The sequence below is a fragment of the Nematostella vectensis genome, chromosome 9, assembly GCF_932526225.1.
Source record: "Nematostella vectensis chromosome 9, jaNemVect1.1, whole genome shotgun sequence".
Taxonomy (NCBI): Eukaryota; Metazoa; Cnidaria; class Anthozoa; order Actiniaria; family Edwardsiidae; genus Nematostella; species Nematostella vectensis.
The window spans coordinates 3,592,187-3,616,093 of NC_064042.1; the positions used below are offsets into that span (position 1 = coordinate 3,592,187).

The window sequence follows — 23,907 nt, forward strand, 5'->3', positions numbered from 1 at the left end:
TCTTCATCTTCGAGTAAGTACGCAGCTGCTTTGTCTCCTATTATCTTTGTTCTACAAAGGAGTTCTTTTGTCTCTATTCTTCTCCTTCTTTGTGTCGAGGTGCGGATATTGTTCATTTGCCCAATCAAATTGCAGCTTGTAAGAGCTGCGTACTGACCCGTATCTTCTGATTACAAGTCATAAAGTTTACGAAGTACCTGCAGTACGGCAACCTTAAAGATGACAAGAATCATAAAGTATTTAAAAATATGGAATATATTATTTTCCTTACATATGGAAGTGACCGCGTTTGGCAAAAACGACATTTTTTTGCTAAATTTTCTTGATATGCGTGCAAGTCCCCGTTTGTTTTTGGTTATTTTGGAACCATATACAAAATGTACATAGCGGAAGCCCGAAAAACTTTATGTAAAGAGAGATGTCATTTTCCTAAGGTATTATTATTTAAGTGTGCGCACACCCTGCGCGTCCTTCTTGATCTTTTGCACCTTAACTCTCGATGTGTGTGTAGGGTGCTTCCCCATATTCTATTGCTTAAAATACAGGAGAAAATTGAATCACACGCTAAAACCATGGGTTGCACACTCTCCTTTAAATAGAATCGTGATTAGCACCTCTCATATCACTTTCCTGATTAGCACTCATCAAGTCACACCCTGGAAATAAGCATCCCTCCCATTCCTCCCTACAATTGTGACAAGCAACCATTTTATTATTTCCTGGAATCCTGAATAGCACCCATAAACCAGTGGAATTCTGTTAAAATTATGATTTGAATCATTGCTCTCGGTCTTTCATGGTATGTTGAAATTGATGTTTATACTGTATAGGAACACCAAGGTTTGGCCTAGACTAGTTTTGTATATATCATTTATATTCATGTATAAAATAAATAAAATGAATAAATATGAAGTGAAAGGTTCCCAATTTTTTTTGTGTTAATATGATTTTTTATTCATGATAAATTAAAAAAGCAATTCTTTACATTTACAATAATTATAGCTGATTTTGTTGTTGCACGACCAACGAAAATTCAAATCCATTTTTCGTCTGGGAATAGCGCGTAGACAATCATACCACAGTGACCAATCACCCTTGCTCCGTGCAATCAAATGGTTTATGATACAACATTGAAAACATGAAAGCCATAGATTGGATTAGATGGTCGATTGACTATGCACTATTCCCAAACAAGAAATGATTTGGCTATAAACAATCCCATAAATAACTATAATTATTATATCTGCTGTTATTTGAAATAGTGATCTATAATTATTTTGTTATTCACAAAATACCAACTTGAACATAGATAATATAATACATGATTCAAAACTATTATGAATGCTGCAATCCAAAATCCTATTTCAATAACATTATCGCTATTATTATATTAATAATCAATATTTTGTAATTTCATGATTATCACCAAGGTGGGCAGACAAGGCTCCCCTTTAGCTGTTTTGTCCAGAGACAATTCATATAACTAGTTACCGAAGAGTCATGGGAGAGGGTGGGTGAAAGTGCCCCCCCCCCCCCAATATTTTAAAAAATATATATATAAGGAAATGACCAGAAGGGCTTTGCCTCCCAACGTTTTCATAATGTTCTGTTAATATGGCTGTGTCCCCCAATGTTTTCGTAATGTTTCTGTACCATGCTCCCCCCTAATATTACAAGGCACGCTATGGCTACATGTACAGGGAAAAAGGAAAGAATAGTTAGTTTAGTCTACTTCTAATTCACACCTTTAAAGTTCCTGTAATCTAAAATCCTTTTTGCTTCACGGACTCCACTTATGTATGCACCATGGGTTGTTGCATAAGCTGATCTGTTAGTTGCCTCGCCTGCAAACAAGATCTTGCAGGGGACGTTACCCTGAGCCTCACCCTCAAGATGAGGCAGGGGGGAAGCTAGGATATCTATGTCAGCCCCACCAGAATATCTTGGAATGTAAGTGTAACTTCCTCTGCTCAGCTTATTGGAGTGCCACTTTGTTTTCATGACTTCTTTTATCCCAGGGATTTCTTTGAGACCTGTAAATGCCTTTAACACCCTGGTACATTCATGAGCAATTTCCTGGTCGGAGATTGATTCAATCTGAATAGCAGCTTCTCCTGAAAGCCAAGTCACAAGAACATTGGATCCCTTATGTGTTGGATAAAAGATGTACAGCTCTTTCACCCAGCTTGGCCAATTATTAGAGTCTAAGTTTGTCCACAAAAGGCCCATTCCCTTGATTTCATTCGACCAAAAAGCCTTCTCAAATACAAGATATATACGATTTATGGTACCATACCCTAGTCGATTTATGGCATCTTTCTTAATCTGGGGTAGGGGAGGGTTAAAAATGACCTCGTGCCTTGACTTTAGCACCCCGAGAGGCAATGTAACGATCACGTGTTCGGCAGTGAAGATTTCACCATTGCTACACGTGATTGACACAACACTCGATGAAGTTTCTTCCGCTTTGGGCTTCCATTTAATCGACACAACTTCGTGATTGAAACGCACAGTTTCTTCATCTAAATCCTCAAATATGCGCTCTAGAAGCTTGTTGTAGCCATGGGGAAGAGTGAAGCTATCTTTCTCGTCAACAGAATACTCAGGGGAGCTTTTGATATCAACATTTTCAAGCGATTTCACGCCAGAAGAATGGCATTCATTTCTCATAATCCACTCAAATAAACTTCTCTTTAGAGAGCTATGTTCAGCGTTATTCTCGAGATAATGTTCAAATTTGTTCCCATAGTAGATTCCTAATCCCAGACTCTCGTTGAGTTCGCTGGCTGTCGTTTTGCAGTCATCGTAAATCTTCTCATATGCTTCGTAAACTTCATTTGCTAATTTCGTCGGCAGTTCATTTGCCTGACCGAGCGTGTAAAAGGTCACAGAGCCAAACTCAGATGCGTCACAATTAAACCCTTTCGATAAAACAACGTTTATCTCTCTGGCAGCATCATACAAGGGGTTAGAAGTACTATCATGAATCCATCCCGCACCAAGCTCTACGACTTCGTTATTTATCGTTGACGTGTGAATTCTCCCTCCGATTCGTGAACTTGCTTCTAGTATCGTAACATCTACTTCCTTGGAGTTTTGTAGATTTAAAGCGGCGCTAAGACCAGCGATTCCACCGCCAATAACTACGACACGAGGCCGAGAAGACATGTTAGGGAAGATCTAATTTACCAGAACAACCAGTGCTATATACAAGACCTCTGCAATATGATATAATTATTACCAGCAAAACTGGTAAAAAACTGGTATTACGAGCAATACACGTGGTGTGGCATTCATGACCAGTGACGACTTGTGAGTATTGCGTGACAGTATTTACAGCAATCGAGACTAGTGAAGGGGCTCTGATGCCCAACACAGCGGTCAAACACTGCGCATGCTCAAAATTGAAAACCAAGATGGCGGACGTTCTACCACATGGAAGCATAAACAAGAGAGGAAAATGAAAGAAAAGTGCACTTTAATTTCTTGCCATTGAGTAATGTTTATAATCTAAAGAAAGAGAGAAGGTCCCTTTCGTCCCTGATCATTTTTTTTTACCGATCTATGCTTCAGCGACTTTTATAAGGGATGCGAAACGAAGCGGAGGTAAGCACAACTCAATTTTCTGTTTTTTTTTTTTTTTTTTTTTTTTTTAAATCACTTACTTACTTATCTGTTTTATCCTTCCCTCTTTCCCTAATTTTATGGATATGAGACTTATTCATTAGCAGATGGCTTGTATGAAACCTGTAACTTTTTGCTTTCAAAACACAAAATAATGAGGCCCAATTAATTCTTAATCCCGTCTCGAATTTTCTTTCTAACATCGCCTTAGAAGTACTTTCCTAATATTTTTCTCAAAGGGGCTGCGTCACGGTTATGTGAGTAAATTTGTAAATGCAGCTCTGAATTATCCCGAATGAAGTCCACTATTTCATATCAGTCAAATATCTTCTGCTGTTATTTATACAAATTCTCATCGCTGTAAAGTACTCAAAATTCATTGTAATATTAATTTAGACATGTGCTACCATGAACACTCATCTAAGTTTTTGACAAGATTCTGTTGTGTTTTTGACACCCTTTACATATGAAATTTACTCAACTTGTGTAACAGACTGTCTAAAACCTGATAGAAATTTGTCAAAAACTTAGTCGGGTGTTTACTAGCATGTTGCTGACAGCAATAGCAAATAAAGTACTGTAATTCTAAACAAAATTTTTAAAAGTAACAGTACACATAATTACATTAGGACTTAACCACTGCTTACATATAGTTAAATATTGCTCAATATCTTGCAGTGCAGCTTTACCAACAAGGGCACCAAAAGTTCCATGCAAATGGCTATCAAGGAGAAGCACTTCATTCCCTCTTCCAAGGAAACATACAGATAAGCCATTGATTATTAGGATTGCAGAGATATTGGGTTCTCTCACTAGACGCTGGAGGTAGAACCTAAGTGATGACTGCGGGACTTGTAGATTCTGACACACAAAGTCTACATCAAAGGAGTCTTCTACCTTGATTGTGCCAATTGAAGATAGATGCACAGCAGCATCTTGAACACTGAAATTAATAGCCCGGCCTCCTGTGACTTGTTGGTGAACTCTATTTCCATGAGAAATGCAATTACACATAATCACTCCCCAAACTGTTCCCTGCTAGCAGAGGCCTCTTTTCTTTGTATTTCGCTGGGCTGGCATTCGCAAGGGAAAGAGACCTCTGCCATGGGTCGAAACTGTTTTCGTTGCGCATGCGTGAGCGTTTCTAAGGACCGCATGACGTGCCAAAACCCGTACCATCACGGGAAAGCCGTCAATATGCTAATTTTTGTCGCAAATTATGAATCAAACTCCGGTTAGTTCTCCTCTTCAAAAAAACAAACAAACAACTGTTCAATTTAAATCACCTAAAACGTCACTAAATAAATCGAACAGCAAACACAGCAAATACGAGTTCTGTCTTGTTTGTGGGATAAATTCCAAGACATCTAGGCAGGCGATTTTCTTCAATGTAAATATCGCACAGTTGGACTCGAAGAAAATGTTACAAAACTTTTTGGTTAACATAGATCAGCTAATTCTAGAAGAATATACAAAAGCTGTAAACGGTAGATTGACTCGTTAGTCAAACGAGAGAAAATTCTGAATGAAGACAAGGCATTGAATGGCTTCTTTTATAATTCGTCGCGTGATATTTCTACGGAGGACGCGGTTTCAAATGCGGGCTTATTATCCCACAGCGGATATACGCTTCACGCATGCGCTAGCCATTGTTGGCTCAAATACTGGCCAGTAATTAATGAACGGAGCATGCGCTCTGGATCTCCCGTCTACGATCGAGGACGGCGGTTTGATCAAACGAACTTGCGACCCATGGCAGAGGTATCTTTTCCATGCGAACGCCAGCCAAGCGAAGTACAGAGAAAAAAGGCCTCTGCTAGCAGGGAACCCAAACTGGTGACAACTGGGAAATTGGAAATGCAAGTGTTCCTAAATTAGAAATGACTGTTTTGGCTATAATAATAGCAATAAAAGTGCAGGCATTTGATCCGTTTCGCCCATTTAGGGTAGATTGGGAGATACTGTTCTCAAACAGCCAAATTTTACAACCAGAGACATTCAATGTTGTAATTTTGAATGTTCTATTAATTGCTGAAGTAGCTGCATGCTGCTGGTTTGAGTGACTTTGTTGTATTGTTGATGCAGAAGTTTGGTTGGGGGTTGTAGATTGTGGTGTCTGAGAAGGTTGGGGGACAGCTATTCCTTCTAAGATGCTGTCAACATAGTTTGCCCATTGTTCTGAGTCATAAAAGTCAGGATCCTTTGTGCTTACTACAGGAATTTCATCATATTATTTTCATTTGCATTAAGCTCAGCAGTATTCCTGGATGGAGAGGAGTTTGTGGGAGTTATGAGAGTAGTATTGAAAGCAGTTGCTAGTTTTGAAAAGCCACTGAGTGGCTTGAAGCAGTGGGAACACTTGTTACCAGATTGGACTAAACAAGATTTATGGTAGGCATGGGAGCATGGGAGTCTAACAACTTCATCATCTTGTATCTGACATGTCTTGTAATCAAAGGGTTTATTTGGATTTGGGAGGCTTTCAGGATATTCATTACTAAATTTGTAGGAAAGAGGTAAGGCCTTGTTATCTACTGTGGTATCAAATGTCTTGATGCATAGCTGTTACTTTGCTGAGCAACAAGTTTCTTGAAGTAAAACCAGCTAGGCCAATCTCCAGGGCAGGGAAGTGCATATTCCTTGGTGCAGTTTAATAATGGTTGTCCAGCACTGCTAATTGTGTGGTCAAGTGCAAACCTATAGTTTTCCATGGACTTTAATGGATGTTCGAATTCATCGACTAGTTGACAACTGTTTAGCTTGCATAGTTCTTCATGTGCTAAGTCATGGTAAACACGAAATTCATGGAGTTGACTCTGCACTGACTCTCCATTTAGCTTTCTATAACCTGGAACTGAGCTGAAGAAGGAAGTTTGCCACTCCTTCATCTTTTCAGCAATGGTTAGGAGATTTCCAACTGAGATCCCCCCAACACATTTTTGCATGATTCCATTCATTGAAACATATGGAGAACAATGAACAGCATCAATACTTCTAGGCATCTTTGGGGCTTTGATAGAAGGGTGGATATCTAACAGTGAAGAGGTCATATGGGTAGCCACTGATAGTTTCATATCACTCCCTGGCAGTCGCACAGTGTGAATATTGTGAAAGTCATCTATAAACAGCATTATGAAGCCCTTCTCCTACAAGATAAAAAAAAAATGAAAAATATTTAAACTTGGAAATTGACTATACTTTGAAATGTTTATTAGTAGAAATACACCCCCATTCCCACCACTCTAGAATTTCCTAAATCCCTTCCTCAGACATAGTGCAGTACATGTAATATATGATGTATCATGGTTAGGTCTGTATATAACATTAAAATCAAAGTCAGTTGTGACAAAAATAAGCTTACATCAACTGCATATTTTAGATGTTCCTGCAGCTGATTTGGGTAGTTCCTTTTTTTTGTTTCTTTTTGCCTGTCGAGTGTCCTTGGTGCCACACTGTATCCTGAAAAAAAGCAGGATTTTTGAACACAGGTCTTCCAATTCCATGTCACCCACCACAGTTTCAATATCTTGTGGATTTAGATTGTTCAAAGGGATACATTAGATGTCATTTTTAATTATGTTCCTTGCACTCACCTAGCACTGGTCTAGTGTTGATTGCAGACCTTGATGCTCCATGGTGGTGAAGAAATGCACCAGCATCCTTATTAAATTGAGAGGTCTTCTGTGATCTACAGACAATGACAGAAAAAGGATCAAAGTAGTTGTTCAGGTAGGTAGGATAAGCAAAGCATATAGTCTAGTACATGTCAAGCGAATTTTTATGTGATACCACAGGCCTATAGCATTTGTTTTTAGAGGGTTCAAACAAACCCCCAAGAACACTTTATCAGCTGTATTTTTAGATAGTTTATACCTGAAGTATGCTAGGATGTGAAGAATGGCAACAGTCCTTTGCTCTTGTAGTTGCTTCCTTTCTTTTGAAGTGGTATCTTTTATAATTAAGTTTAGAATAATTTTATACAATCCACATGCATGTTCTTCCACAAAGTCTCGCATCAACGCAGGGGAGTACAAGGGAGGGCCTTCATTGGTTTCATAATATTCATATAGTGAAGATTGGAATTGTGTTATCATATCAATGAATGATCTGGAATGAAATATAATCATGTTTTATGTTTGTGTACAATACAATACCATAAATATACTTTCCTAACCTAGGGCCCTACTACTATACTTTGTATTATAATTATTTTAACTGATAGAAAAAAAAGCATTCACCTTTGTGAAAAATATGATAACAATATGAGTACAGGGGAGTGGCCAAGGGGGCCAGCATTATAGTGTATTATGTAGCTGTCACAATAGGATACCTTTTAACTGATCTAGCTCATTGATGGAAACAAACATCTTTTCCCAAACACTGCTATCTATTTGGTATCCGAGCCCGAGACTTTTGCGAAAATTCGAAATCCGTGTCCAAGCTTTAATTTTTTTCGAGCTCGTTTTAGATAACTTGCTCGAGGTATGTTAAAACATCATTTGACAAAAGAATAAGTAGAGTTTATACAATACATTCTTGCTACACTACGAAAAATAATGGGAAACCCGTAACATGGTAACAACATAAAACAGAACATCGCGTTTAACGAAAATTTGGGACCGTGAGATCGCGTTAAAAACCCGTGGTAAAAAAATAAGGCTCCGAGAGCCCTTTATTTTGGAAAAAAAAAACGAGTCTTTGCGAAATTTTTGCGAGGCTTTCGAAATTTCGTGGCCCCCATCGCTACCCTTCGCAATGAATATTCAGATTTCCTTGTATTATTGCTTTTACGATTTTTCTTCTATTACGTAATTGCAAGTTACGAAAATCCCCGACGAGCCAGGTGACTATGATCATTATGTGCGCGAATTCTTACTAACTTTTCAGCAGAACTTACAAAATACGTCCAAGCTTTCTTCCTATTACTGTATCAATTCAAGCAATACCAGATGGAGCATTTTCTGTTTGGATCTTCTGGACCAAAAAGACATTTTCCATGTGCGACCTTTTTTGAAGCATATGTATCATATATATCGTCATCTCATTTCAGCATACAGCGGGCGTATAGTCAGACTTTTGGCAACAGGAATCAAGGGTTTATTGAAGCAGCCCTAAGGGAAGGCACCAATAAATAAATAAATAAAATGAATGAATAAAAAAATAAATAAACATATCAACAACAAATAACTGGATAAAAATTTGAGGAATTTTGCTTTCATCTGCTTTTAAAATTTCAGTGTCTGGGGGGGGGGGGATAATTAATTGGTGGGAGAGGAGGGGAGTAGCAATAATTGGGTCCCCTAAATCCGCCACGCCATCCGCCACTATGACCAATCAGAATCGGCTTGAACACCGTAAATATTTTGAAAAAAAAAAAAGAGAAAAAGAGTTCAGCCAATGAGAAACGCCGGACGTTGTATATTTGACCTTGTACGTGTAGTCGACCATTTTGGTCTGTCGATTGAGCGTGGGAACACCGTAACCTGATTGGCTGGAACTTATTTTTCAAAATGTTTACGGTGTTCAAGCCAAATCTGATTGGTCAAAGTTGTTCAGCATGGCCCGCTTTCTGTGTCCTCACTATAATTGTAATCACAATTCTATTATAAACAAAAATTCTCTTTAACAATTTAGCACTCCAAACTAAATTTTGTTGAATAGTGATTTTTCAAGCTGTTTTTGGTGAGCAAATGCTGAAACTGACTCTAAACATAACTGACTTTCAGTGCCTGTCATGGATTTTCTACCAAAGCAAGGAATGGAAAATACTACAAATGCTATACATGAAAACCAGCCCATTAAATTATGGTGCACTATGCTACTACAATGCACGATCTAATAACTAATAAAATATTCTAGAATTCTTGCAATAGTTAACTTGTCTTTATCTTGCAATATAAAGGGCTTACCAATTATGATTTAAAATAAGTACCATCCAAGCTATTTACCGCGTAACATATCAATAATGGCTAGCATTCCATGTTGCTATTGTCTAACAGAGTGATATAAGATAAAAAAAAGACCTGTTATCTTGGCCGTTTAGTTTTGTTTATTTTGCCAAAGACCCTACTCAAATCTATTATATATAGATTAAAACTTTCTCAAACTTAAAGTCCTGAACCACTGAGCATTTACCACGCCAGTTGCCACGCCTCTCAGCATTTACTGCAGACCCCTCCTCACTCTAAATGCCCTCTAGGACTAAGGGAAAGGGAGGACTAGTAGACAGTGTGAAAACTGCGGAAAGTCAGGAGTGCCGCAATACCACGATCCGTAGCATAAGTCTGGTCACAGATACTCTTGCATTGCATTATCAGTACCATTCGCTCATGATCCTCTCCTTATGGTAGGAATCTCAAGGGATAAGTACATCACTGAGTATTTATCAGTGTGACAGAAACTGGGTGGTGGGCGTGGCTCCATTGCCATGGTAACCCCACGCATGCTATCTACTGGGGCACTCCCTACCTAGCAACAAGGTACTTAGTGCCAAGCCCATCAGTTGCTGGGTATTAAAAGTTATTAGCTTTTTTAAAGCTTTGGCTTTATACAAGCATTAATTTCACTCTATAACTGTACGGTTTAAAAAAAAAAAAAAAAAAAACTAAAAATGCTACAAAGTTCTACCTTTCTTGTACTGGAATTTACCTAATCATTTAAGAGGTTATAAACCAAACCACAACGTCTTACAAGCACATGGGTCTACAGCTTGCGATAGGCAGGGCCATTTTTGTTCCTGCGTCGACGGCCAATCACGTATCCGACGAGTACAATCAGTAGAAGCCCTCCTAGTGAGCAGCCAACAGCAATGGCAACCACATTCTTGTTTGTTTTTTTCTTTTGTGGTTTTGGATTGACAGAAGGAGGCACCGTAGGGTTGGCAAAACAGACATCAACTACGAACAAAAAAGTCATACAAAAGACAGAGCTTAGAGGTACAGCTATCCTAGTCATGGATGGACCTAGAGGTGGGCCGTGAGGACACAGGCCTCTTATTTTCAGAAATTTTGTATTAAAATATCAAGAATTAAAATATCAAGAAACATATTTAAATCCATGAAGAACAATAAAAACCCCGCCCTTTCTAAAAAATTCCTGCATTGGCTCTCCTTGATAGCACTCCTGGATCTCCCCCTACTAAAGACAAAACTTAAGATATATTATACATTTTCTGTTCCTGTTCTCAGCTCATAGCTCTGTATTATAATTTTATATTAAAAAACACACAGATGAAAAGGAAAAGAAAGGAAACCTAACGGGTCCAATCTGCTATAGTAATCATGAGGGTATAAAAACCTTACCTTTTGAACTGAAGCCTTTCTTGACCTCAAAAGGCTGTGCCCTGACATTACTGAATTCCACAGAGAATGTGTCACCAAACTTGACATTTTGGGCCTGTGAGCAGTTGAGGGAGTGTCCAAGCTTGCCACCAAGATATTCGAGAGCACTGCCATCCACTGACTTCTCCAAGACAGATACTGGTAATAGATAAAAAGAAAAGCATAAGGAAAGCTGTGATGACACAAGATCTAGGCTTTGCTTCTCAGAACATAAAATATAGGTCAGAGACAATCTTTGATTTTACCTATCAATTAGGATAAAACACATGTCATATTAAACCATGTGTAAAACACAGAATGTTTTCACTCTAAAATGACCTTTTATGGGTAAAAAAGCTTTAGCCACACCCTTCTAAATTCCTTACTAGCTGTTATTTTTATGTCTCTCCCCAACCTTGTGGCCTCGTAGATTCTTTAAACAGCAATTTGAAAACCGCGGTGACTTGAGCTTTTTTTCTATATTTTTGTCTGGAAATGGGCCTTTTAAACACCCTTTTAAATTCCTTACTAGCTTACTGTTTTTTTATGTCTCCCCAACCTTCTAGCCTGGTAGATTCTTTAAACAGCAATTTGAAAACCACAGTGATTTGATTTTTTTTCTATTTTTTGTCTGGAAATGGGCCTTGAAAATTCAGGTCAAACCTACCATTGGCTGCGATGAACTGTGTATTATTGGTAGTGGTGACTGAAATAGTGATATTCTCAGCATTCCACGCACTTTCTCCCCCAGTCAACTTTGAGTTTGTCGTGAACCAAAAAGCAACCTCATAAAAAGGCTTCTTTTTTGGCCAAAGGATTTCAATAAATGAGCTTTCGTCACCACAAGAACCCATAACTTCTGCGTCCTCTGGCATCTGAATTACGGTTGAAACCTTCAAAGCAAGTAAAAACTTCCTTTTAGGAAATTCACAGCTACAGTGATGACAGATGTAGATAATTTCAACAAGCACACCAGATAATGGAATAGCTAGCTATGGTGAAGCTGTGCAAAATATTTGTGACAATTACACATGAAAGAATCATCTAAATAAGAAAAAGAAAACAATTCTATTGAGTCCCTGTGATATTAGAAACACAGTCCTTAGGAGACAGCCCTGGTGATTATAGCTTAAATTACTCACCATTTGCCCTGAGTTGTTTTTGTATGTGACACCAATCCTAAGACTCATCCAAAGCAGTAAGCACTCTGTTCCATTACTTGTCACACTAAACTTGCCTTTAGGCTGGGGTGGGGCAGTGGTAGGGGGCATGGTGGTGGGGGCTGGGGTTGGACTAGGGATGGCAGTGCTGGTCATGGATGGGCTAATGGTAGGGGGAACAGAGGATGCAGAAAAAGAGCTGGCATTGAAAGCGATGGAAGACATTGATGCTGTTGCAGTGGGGAAGATTGATGATGCATTGCTGAACATTGTTGACATGTTTACAGATGCTGATGGTGAAATGGAAGAGGCACTGAACAGTGAAAACATGCTAGCTGTGGCTGTTGGGCTGTATGAAGTGGCATTTATTGACATGGACAGAATGGAGACAGATTTTTGAATTGAGCTGGAAGCAGATGAATGTATTGAAGAAGAGGGGATGAGAGTTGGTGTTGGGGAACTGGCAAGGGAGGATGGATATATTGTGGAACTTTGAAAGGCAGTTGAAAGTGTTGATGGCTTAACAGATATTGTTTTGATTGCTGTTTGGATTGAGCTAGAAGCAGAGGAATGTATGGAAGAAGTGGGGTCACATGAACATATTCCTAGAAAAAAAAAGCACTCAATAAATTGACTCATCATGATATCTTGATACATTTTCAAATCTCTAGTTAAACACTCTTTCTAGATATTAGATATATAAATAAGGGTGCACTCAAGAATCAATACATGTGCCATAAACCGCAATGGCTCATGGGTAACAAATAACATGTGAAAAAACGTTACAACAAATGGATTCTGCCTCATCATCAAGCGCACTGACAGAGTCACGTGAGAAAGCACTTACCACCCGAGAGATCAGTGCATTTCCCGCCTTCGCTCTAGACGGTCGTGAAATCGAAAAGCTGTTCAACTGGGGAGTTTTTTCGATATTTTAGGGGCGACTCTTCCCTACAAGTCAACACTAGTTTAACCAAGATAAAAAACTCATCAACGATGGATGAATCTCCTCAATAACCTCCTTGAACACCTTGGTTAATAGTTCCTTTGGGAAGATTAAGGAAACTTTGGGGAACCTCGCATAAAAAGGCGAGGAGAATGAGGACGAACCCCAACAACAACATTCTGACCCAGAGAGGGGACAAGAAACGTCGCCAAACAAAGATAGCGGAATTCGCCTGGATTAAAAATCAGAAACCTGGGTCCAGTAAATAAAACCGGCAGCAGTCAGCAGCCTGGCTTAGAAAAGAACCAGCAACTCCATGTTCTGAGCCTTCGAATGAAGAAAATAAATCAAAAAACAAAGTTCTCGCAGGAATTACGATGAATTTAAAACTGGGGCAAAAGAAAGTCTCCGCGGTGAATGGCCAGTTTGCGGACATCTTGAAAGAAGTCCTGAGGGAAAAACTGGATGAGGTCTTGACTGAGACAAAACAACTCTACGTCAGGCCAGATAATTGTGAATGCCTGGAGACGACAAAAGTTAACCATTTCTTATAGGATAAACTTAAACACGAGACACGCTCAAGTGTGACATCAAGCTGCAACGCATCCAGTCCAACTTGCTGAAGGGCAATATTCCTATTGTTTCAATGGTTGAAAAGCTAGTTCAACTTCAAGATACAACGTCAGCAGAAGGGCTAGATATTGATAGCCTTATCACAATGGCCACATACTCTGCAGCCTTGCTTGGAGCAGCCAATTTTGGACTGAACATGCAGTGACAAGATAACATCAAACCAGAGCTCAATGCTGATTACAAGCATTTGTGCTCATCAACGGTTCTATTCTTTGAATTCCTATTGGGAGATGATCCAGACCTGTCCAAACAGCTAAAGGACTTGGCTGAAGCTACTAAAGTCAGCAGGAGAATAAGCAGGAATGAATCAAGGCAATAGACCTACAGTAACAGTAAGGTCACAAAAGGTTCAACTTTTAACACTCAAAAGGAGGGTTTGGCTACAAGCACGCAGGTGCCAACACAAGCAACAATTTAAACCTCAAACGGCCCAGCTACCCAGCTTGAAAAAAGGAGGAGGGGAGGAAGCAAAAATAGGGCCACAGACCCCCTTAATACCAGCTTCTGAGGTAAGCAATGCTAATAACACATTTAATGCAGGCAGATTGGAAGAGTTTGTCCCTGCATGGCATTAAATTACCTCAGAGATGCTGGATTAGGTTGAGCATTGCCATCTTGAGTTTCTTGATAACATAAAACCTGTTCAGACTGGTGGTCACAGTGACCAGGTTTAACCCCTCTGAACTCCACTATCATAGATGGGGAAATTGACAAACTCCCTGATCAAGGGGTAGTGGAGCAGTGCTCCCATGAGAAAGGAGAATTTTTATCTCCAATATTTTTTAGACTAAAAGAGAATGGGGTTGACTATCGAATGATACTCAACCTTAAAGAGCTGAACAGGTTTATTGCATACAAGCTCTTTAAGATGGAGTCGTTGAATTTGGTAATAGAGCTTATGACTCAAGGCTGTTTTATGGCATCGGCAGATATCAAAGATGCCTATTACACAGTTCCAGTTGCCAAGAAACACCACAAATATTTGAGATTTATGTGGAGGGGCAAACTCTATCAATATGTTTGCTTGCCGAATGGTCTAAGCTCAGCCCCTTGGATATTTACAAAACTGCTGAAACCTATTTTCAAAGTCCTTAGGCAAAAAGGTTTTCTGTCCTCATCTTATATTTGATGATGTTTAGGGAATTCACACCAGGAATGTCATGACAATGCAGTCAACACAGTGCAATTGCTCAGGGGCATGGGGTTTATTATCCAGGAGGAAAAATCAAAATTGATATCTTCCCAGCAGTTAACATTTGTAGGCTTTGACTGTAAAACTTGCTACAACTAGAATTGCAAAAGTAGTAAATGCATGTCAAAAGCTTATCAACAAGCCCGAGTGCACAGTTTTAAGCCTGGCAGAAGTTATAGGCCTGATGGTTTCCAGTTTGGGGTAGAATATGGACCCTTAAATTTATATGTGGATAAAACTGAGTCCTTAAGAACTCACAAGGGGGACTTTTCAGCCCTTATATCCCTGTCTGCAGACTCTAAAGAGGAGTTGCAGTGGTGGGTTGATCATCTACCTACAGCTTATAAGGTTATTTCCCATGGTGACCCTGATCTTATTATACAGACCGATGCATCTTCCCAGGGGTGGGCAGGTGTATAGGATAAAGAGAAAGCAGGGGGAAGGTGGACCCCCAGTGAAGCTTCTCACCATATTAACTATTTGGAATTATTGGCTATATTGTTGTCACTGAAAGCATTATGTGGTACATGTCCTTAAACTCGTATCCAGGTCCAGTGTGACAACACCACTTTAGTTTGTTACATAAATAATATGGGCGGATCTCGATCCATACCCTGTAATACCGTGACAAAACAAATTTGGGCCCTCTGCCAAACTCAGGACATATGGTTGAGTGCAACACATTTGCCAGGTTGTGAAAATGTTGCAGCCGACGTAGAATCCAGACAGTTTAATGATTGCACCGAGTGAAAGCTTAATCCACTGGTCTTCAATAAGATTGTCATAAATCATGGTAATCCTGAAATTGACCTATTTGCATCTCCACTGAATACACAATGTCTGAAATACGCCTCATGGCGTCCAGACCCTGAAGGTCTATTTGTAGATGCTTTTTCAGTTGATTGGAGTAACCTCTTTTTCTAAGCATTTCCTCCTTTCAGCCTGATTGGGAGATGTCTAGAGAAAGTTTATGTGAGCAAAGCAGAGGGAATTCTAGTTGTCCCTCTATGGACAAGTCAAAGTTGGTACCCGAAATTATTGAGATTGCTGGTGGAGCCTCCACTAGTGATACAGCCCAGGAAAAACCTTCTGATGCTACCAGGAACACATCAACTACACCCTCTGAGAGAGAAACTAAGTCTATTAGCATGTCACTTATGTGGAAAGTTTACAAAGACAGAGGCATTTCTAATGAAGCAACCAATATTATCCTACAATCCTGGAGACAGTCATCTCAGAACCAATATGACACACATCAGAAATTGGGTTATATTCTATTCTGAAAAGAAGGTTGACCCGATTAAAGCCAATATATTGTGATGCCCTTGACTTTCTAACAGGCATGTACGTAAAGGGATTGGGTTATGGCAGCATTAATTCAGCTCGCTCTTCCCTCTCAGCTATCCTATACATGCAAGGGACATGTCTGTTTGGTGAGCATCCTGATGAAAAAGGCTTTATGAAGACCCCCTATGCCAAGATACAATAAAATATGGGATGTCAACGTAGTACTCCAGTTCATACGTGATATGGAAGATTCAAAGGATTTATCACTTATAGACTTAACATTAAAGCTGTCGTGCTTACAGCACTTACAACAGCAAGCAGGGCACAGTCTGTGCACCTACTAGACATTAAAGGAATGGTTAAAGAAGATAACTGTTACATGTTTATGCTGGATAGCAATGTTAAGCAGAGTAAGCCTACAAGTTCACTTACAGACCTCATAGTAAAGTTAAAGGCTTATCCAGCAGACACAAAATTGTGTGTTTTCAATACATGTTCTGTTTACATTGAAAAACAAGTCTGTTACGAGGCGAAGAAACAAGGTTATTTGTTACCTATCAGAAGCCCTATAAGAGGGCCAGTAGAGATAGCATTAGAAGGTGGATCCAGTCTATGACCCTAGCTGGAGTGGATATTTCTATCTATAAACCACACAGTGTAAGGGCTGCAGCAGCATCCAAAGCCAATAATGCAACTGTTGATGAGATCATGAAAACTGCTGGCTGGTATTTGGCAGCCATATTTGCCAGGTTCTATGATAAGAATCTAGACACTGATGTTACGGCTAACGTAACCTTTATTCATACAGTTTTGGGCTGAATAAATGCATTCGTGTGCAATCAGTTGCTTTGAAATCTCACGTGACTTCGTCAGTGCGCTTGATGACGAGGCAGAATCTAAGATTTTTAAAGGGTTAAAACTAGACTTACCTGTAAGTTGAAGTTTGATTGGGATTCTGCCGCTTCATCATTAGCACAAGAAGTCATGCCCTGGCCCAAAAGCTATTCCCTCCCGCACTTCTTGTGCTTGGGTTCTGATGGCACACTCAAGGCTTTAAAGCCGCATTGTCACCAGTTTACTTCCGGTCGATTATGTAACAATCTCCAATGATTTTTAACAGAAAATAGTGAAAAATATTTCAAAATATCGAAAGCAGTGTGTTTATTGGAAGTTTCTTTGAGGATGTGATTGATAATTTAGAGCGGATGGCCTGTTTAATATCTCAGATTTTAATAGATTCTTTTGTCTTTTAATGGTTGAGGTTTCCGTAGGACCTCCGGAAGTAAACTGGTGACAATGCGGCTTTACAGACTGATCTTTCGGGCGGTAAGTGCATTCTCACGTGACTTTTTGTGTCAGTAGAATCCCAATCAAACTTCAACTTACAGGTGTCTCGTTTAATCTTAGATTCTCCGCGTGCAATTTTATTTGAAATAGGAGTATATCTTTCAAACGCCATCGTAATCAAGCCTGGCAAATTGACAAAGCGTTTGCCTATTGACAAAAGGACATGAAAATGCAAATGAAACTTCTACCTAAGTTTACTGAACGATGGAAACGAAAAAACCGATTTATCCCATTAATCAATAGATGATGCATTTGCAAGTCTCAATCGCATATAGTTTCATTTATAGCAAGTAAGAGATAAAGTTCATTAGGATGCAGTTGAACCACGATTAGGAGGATTTCATGATTGCGCCACCCTAATACTTCCGTCTGTTGTAGACCTAGGCGAATTGTTGTCATCTAAATGAAGACGATGCATGATAAAAGCACTTACCAGCAACAACAGACAAATAAAGGGCGACAATATGCGTAATATGCGTCATTGCAGAGGGTTTTGTCCAAGCTTTTTCCACCAAACAACAACTCCTTTTCGCTCTTTGCACACGACGCAAGCTCAAAGCTGTTTTCGTGGAACTCCACTTCGAGTATCTGACCGCACGTGACCGCTTACCGAAAATATATCCCTACGTCATACCCCTATAAGAAGAAACAGGGAACCCATCGGTTCGGTTTCGATAGTTTCATTAATAAGGCGGATTGATACTCAAATCATGACAAATTTTCGACGAATGTCGAAAAAAATATTATCACGGACTTAAAGCCGCATTGTCACCAGTTCACTTCCGGAGGTCCGACGGAAACCTCAACGTTAAAAGACAAAAGAATCTATTAGAATCCGAGATATTAAACAGGCCATCCGCTCTAAATTATCAATCACATCCTCAAAGAAACTTCCAATAAACACACTGCTTTCAATATTTTGAAATATTTTTCGCGTTTTCCGTTAAAAATCATCGGAGATTGTAACGAAATCGACCGGAAGTAAACTGGTGACAATGCGGCTTTAAAGACGAAATCTATCGTAGAATAAGACTATAGCACAAATAGAGTGGAATATATCTCCTTTCTTCTATTTTTTAACAATTTTAGAATGCCTGTTGAGTGGTTGCTACTAGCAACGGGTTTGTTTTTCTTTTGTTCTGGTAGCCCTTATCGCCAATCAAAAAAAAACCCTGCCCCCGTTTTCTTGTGTTCTGGTCCTCCTGTGCCCTATATGGCCGTATTTAGTTGAAGACTGAAACTAGAGCATCGAGATCGGGATTTAGCCGCAAATACATCGAACATATAAATCATTATACAAATTCTCTCGCGCCCATCGTTATTTACCTACATTCCTACATTGCTATATTCGACATTTCTTTACTCTTTCAAGAACAAAGTAACTATGCCTAAGTTTAGAACAGTAAGGCGCTCCAAAACATAACAAGAACACTAAAAATGCAGCAAACCATAACTTAGTACTTCCAAAGGCTCGGACTACATTAGCAAAAAACAGCTTTAAGTTTGTAGCAGCTAAAAGGTGGAATGCATTGCCACTAGAAATCAAAGAAGCCAAGTCAATCACCGCCTTCTCCGCAAAACTAAGAGAATACATCACAACTCTGTAAATAAGTTTATAAATCAGCAAAGGATTGTTATTGTAAATAGTTTCGTCAAAGATTTTGCTGTAAACAGATTTGTAAATAGCTTTTATTAATTTTGTTTCTGTTGAGGGCCATGCGTACATTATCATTGTGATATTAAGTGAATCCCTCATTAAAAAGGGCATCTCTCTCTCTCTCAAAGCGAATGTTTTATGGAAATTGGTTCACTCAAGATGCCGCGGTTCGTCCTCGTACTTCTATCTCATCGAAGAAGTTATCGGGTTCCGAGCTCCACAAGAATACAGAGAACAATCAAGTCTTGCCTGGGGCTCAAGCTATTTCTGGATTTTGCTTTATTGATGTCGATATTCTCCAACAAGTTTTCGCTTCGCTACCTTGTGCTGACTGCGGTCATTTTGAACTTAAACTCACGGAGAATACTCTCAACAGGAAGGGCTGCGCTTCCAGCATCCGTAGATTTTGTGAGAACTGCGGATGGAAGTCTGAATACTACACATCGAAAGCACATTCAAAGAGTTTCGAGGTGAATAAAAGACTAGTATACGCAATGCGATTGATTGGCAAGGGTCATAGTGGTGCCCTCGTGCATATGTCAAGAACGCCCTAGAAATCTCCAGTAAGGTCAAAGACATTGCTGAGGAAAGCATGGCTCGTGCTGCCAAGAAAATCAGGGAGCTTCATGGTGGTGATGAGGGAGATATTGTGAACTGTGGTGTGTCCTGTGATGGGACATGGCAGAGAAGGGGGTACTCTTCTCTAAATGGTTGCATCACTGCCATTTTCATCGAGACAGGGAAAGCGGTGGATGCAGAAGTGCTGAGTTTGTTCTGCAAACAGTGCCAGCTCCATGCACACATGGATAAAAACTCTAAGGAGTATGAGTTGTGGAGAGCCAACCACAACAAATGTAAGGCTAACTTAAAGGCTCATCCCCTGCCATGGAGTCAGAGGGCGCCAAGCGCATGATTGAGCGTTCTAAAGACAAGAACGTGCTCCGCTACACAGAGTTGTATGGAGACGGTGATAGTAAAAGTTACACAGAGGTGAAGGAAACATATGCTGCACATGAAATTATAGTAGAGTAGGAGTGTATTGGTCATGTACAGAAACGAGTCGGCACAGCCTTGCGTAAGATGAAGAAGGAGAATCGAGGGTTTGGCGGCAAAGGAAAGTTGACAAATGGGCTAATTGACAAGCTACAAAATTATTATGGCATAGCAATCAGAGCCAATGTTGGAAACCTGAAAGATATGAAGAAAGCTGTGTTAGTCAGTTTGTTCCATTGCGTTTCTAGCAAGGTTCACAACCTTCACCAAGACTGCCTCACAGGGTATTCAAGCTGGTGCCGCTACAACAGCAATATAGCAAAGGGGGTCAGCAATGCTAACTACAAACATGGTGCTGGGCTACCCAACAACATAATCAGAGAGATAAAGGCTGTATACCAGAGGCTGAGCAGTGATGAACTTCTCAGCAAATGTCTCCATGGCAAGACTCAAAACCAAAACTAGTCTCTCAATGCCATGATCTGGCAACGGGTCCCAAAGGAGGTCTTTGTCAGCAAATATATTATTGAATTTGGGATGTATGATGCCATTGCACATATCAATATGGGAGCCACCACAGTGGCCAAGGTTTATAAGGCCGTGGACATTCCCTGTGGGAAGTACACTATGGAGGGATGTAAAGCCCTGGATAAGTCCCGCATCAATAATGCAGAGTACAAGGAATCTCAGGCAGTGAAAAAGCGCAGGAAACTGCTAAGAGGGTCCAAAAAGAGAAAAGAGGACGAAACACAAAAGAAGGAGGGTAAAACATATGGTGCAGGAGCATTTTGAAGACAATCTTATGTATATAATTTTCTGTAACTATGTACTCTGAGCTTTAAAGCACATTTTCTCAAAAACAGGATTTTAGCACAGCATGGCATTGCTTAACACCAATAGCTCCATAAGTATTAAAGATATTTTAACCATATTTTTCAAGGATATTAACTAAAAGTGTATCTGTGCAATTGACTAACAACCATTCTAAAAAATTATATATTTTAATAAATAATTTGCATAATTTCTATTGGACAGCGGCCAAAAAATGATATTTTCTAAATATATCAATTATTTGTTAATTTGAAAGTGAAATGCCTATTAAAATTATAGTCAGTTGCACAGGCCCATCTTTAGAGAATGTATTTGTGAAGATTCCATATAATATTTTTCTTTTTACAGCTGATCATGAATGGAACATGGACGGTGCCAGATTGCTATGGCAACCATTCCACTTTGAAAACACATCAATTTTTTTCTCTTAATGAGGTTAATCTTTCTGCAGCATCACCAATTTGATAAAATTTGTTTTGAGAAAAAATGAGTTTTTGTGTATCATACCACTAAGGGATGTCTACTAAAGGGAGAGTCCTAATTTTTTTCACATCACTTAGGGGAGGGTCCTATTTTTTTTAAAACAAATATTTTGTGTGGAATATTTCTTTGCTCTATCACATAAACCTCAACAGGGAACCCATTATTAATCTGCACAGTTGTCACTTTACGAGTCAAACATTAACTGGCCGTGCACTTAACATTAAAGTAACGCAAAAAGTGGGTCATTTCTTTCATACTATGCTTTTTCCATATGATACCTATGACTGTGCAGCCCCCCTTCAGCCAATCCTGGGTACGCGCCTGCATGTGTTCGAGAAAAGAAAGAGGAAGGAGCCAAGGAGGAGGCGAAGAGAGAAAAAAAGCTTGAAAAAGTACGACAACTCATGACTAGATACACCCAAATAGGGGGCAAGCTCAAGAAGCTTAAGGTGTCGGTTCTTGATCTATACATAGAGAAAGAGAAGCTCAACTGCTAAGGAGTTGAAGGACGATCAAGTCGATGCCATCGCCTCTGCACGGAGGACTGTAGAGAACGCTAGGAACGTAGCACCCAAAAAATGAAAGTGGCCATTCAGAGGAGGTAAAGTAGGAGAATAAGGTTGTTATACATAATATTGTTAGTGACGATAAGGGGAGTTGTTCATCAGATGCATTGACAATGAGTCGGAGGCTGATGGGGAAGACGATAATTCAGAGAGTTACAGAGATGATAGGTCAGATAGTGTAGGAGAAGTTGATAATTCGGAGAGTGATGACTGATATAACTCTGAGAGTGACAGTGGAGACACGCTCCCGCAAAGGACTAGGTCCGGTCTGATATGCAGTACTTGAAGGGGCCGTTAATTGCACAAATGACATTTACAGGTGCAAAAGGAATGAAAAGTGCAAAATGAATAGAAAGTTCATGACAGGCATGTTTCACAATGTGTGTGACACTTTATATGGTTGAGCACAACCAGAACTTCTACATCCTTTTTACTTCGTCATATGCCGTTATATGTAGTAATATTTATATGTCGCTTTATTTAAGTAAAATACCCCAAGAATAGGCTGTTTAAAGCAAGGGGTGCACACACTAGACTGAGAAAAACACTGGTACCCTCAGTTTTGTTATGCGGTTGTGAGCAGGGGCGGCGGAGTAGTCGGGCCAAAATTGGGGTGGGGTGGGGGTGGGGGGGGTTGGTTGTGGTTTCAGGGGAGGGGTGGTTGGTGGTTTCAGGGGGAGGTGTGGGTGGTGGTTCCAAATTAGTTAAAAGAACGCAGGGATTTTAGACTGTTCATCAAATTTATAATAAAAATATATAAACAAATATAAATATATAAAAAAAGTGAAGCTCAGAAAATTGTGTGTGTGTGTGTAGGGGGGGGGGGGGGGGGTGGCCCCCTGACCCTCCCCTTACGCCGCCCCTGGTGAGACCTGGAAGATCTGGAAGGGAGATATTGCTGCCAGTACGTCCGGGATGTTTTCCAATTGAAATACTCAACATTTGCTGGGAAGATCACATGAAAAATGTAATGTAGCCATGACATGGGCACCTGACGAAAAAAGAAAGATTTTACTGATCGGGACACGAAACAACCCCGATCTTATTAGCCCCAAGGAATTGCTTTAATGGACTAAGGGAACGCAGAAGAAATGACTTGCAATTATAATTTCAAGCAAATGAATGATTAAAGAACGTGACATAAAAAAGCTACGAATTCCAATACGATAACTCTATTTATGACAATGTCACGGCGTCTGATGATCTGTGATGAATTTATACGACTAAACCCACGAACAGGGTCCAAAACCAGGGAGAGCCCCCCCTCCCCCTTCCAACAGCCAAAAATATACAGAAGAAAATGTTAGAAAACAAAGACACAACTTTCCTTTCCTAAAGGAATAAAGAATACAAACATAACCTCGCTAAAAAAGCCAAAATTTTACCATTCACACTTTCTTTTTTGTATGGGGGGTTCCCATTTTTTTACCCTATGGCTTGGGGTCCTGTTTTTTTACCCTATGGCTTGGGGTCCATAGGGCCCATTTTTTTTCGCTATTTAAAAAAAAAAAAAAAAAAAAAAAATCAGAGCCCACCCACCCGCTAAATAATGACACTTCCCTAAAATAGGTATATTCTGTAAATTTAGTCTTCACTTGTCATGAAAAAAAAAACAGATGGACCATGAGGCAATCATATGAGGGTAGGCTATATCGTTGTGAACCATAATTTGCTGACGGTTTAGTAGCGAAATTCCCCAGGAGTTTGAACAAGCCTAAATCTCTAATGTTAAAATTTTAACAAATCCTTTCAAATATACATACTCAAATACCCAAGAAAGAAAATAGCATCTTGAAGTGTGGGATTTTGTCCGGTTTATTATTATTTCTTTTTTCTTAAAAAGAGAGAGAGAGAGAGAGGGGGGGGGAG

General features: G+C 39.6%; 3 protein-coding genes across 4 annotated transcripts; all 3 read right to left on the reverse strand.

Moving 5' to 3' along the window:
- Nucleotides 1-927: 927 nt before the first annotated feature.
- Nucleotides 928-3,245, reverse strand: LOC5517306 (spermine oxidase). Its single transcript, XM_001637278.3, has one exon. It carries the CDS (start codon nt 3,166-3,168, stop codon nt 1,735-1,737), a length of 1,434 nt encoding a protein of 477 aa, XP_001637328.2. The 5' UTR covers nt 3,169-3,245; the 3' UTR covers nt 928-1,734.
- Nucleotides 3,246-3,464: 219 nt separating this feature from the next.
- LOC116621555 lies at nt 3,465-9,332 on the reverse strand. 2 transcript variants are annotated; one of them, XM_048733031.1, is made up of 5 exons: nt 8,522-9,332; nt 7,498-7,731; nt 7,218-7,312; nt 6,986-7,083; nt 3,465-6,770 (listed from the first exon to the last, which is right to left on the reverse strand). In XM_048733031.1, exons 2-5 carry the CDS (start codon nt 7,716-7,718, stop codon nt 6,156-6,158), a joined length of 1,029 nt encoding a protein of 342 aa, XP_048588988.1. In that variant the 5' UTR covers nt 7,719-7,731; nt 8,522-9,332; the 3' UTR covers nt 3,465-6,155. The 2 variants fall into 2 exon arrangements, with proteins under 2 accessions (XP_048588988.1, XP_032243290.2); XM_032387399.2 differs by having other exon boundaries at nt 7,498-9,332.
- A 326-nt stretch (nt 9,333-9,658) lies between these two features.
- On the reverse strand, nt 9,659-18,113 carry LOC116621553 (lysosome-associated membrane glycoprotein 1). Its single transcript, XM_032387395.2, has 5 exons — nt 17,942-18,113; nt 12,086-12,708; nt 11,611-11,836; nt 10,926-11,102; nt 9,659-10,520 (listed from the first exon to the last, which is right to left on the reverse strand). The coding sequence occupies exons 1-5, from the start codon at nt 17,988-17,990 to the stop codon at nt 10,327-10,329; spliced, it is 1,269 nt and encodes a 422-aa protein (XP_032243286.2). The 5' UTR covers nt 17,991-18,113; the 3' UTR covers nt 9,659-10,326.
- Between the last annotated feature and the right edge of the window lie 5,794 nt (nt 18,114-23,907).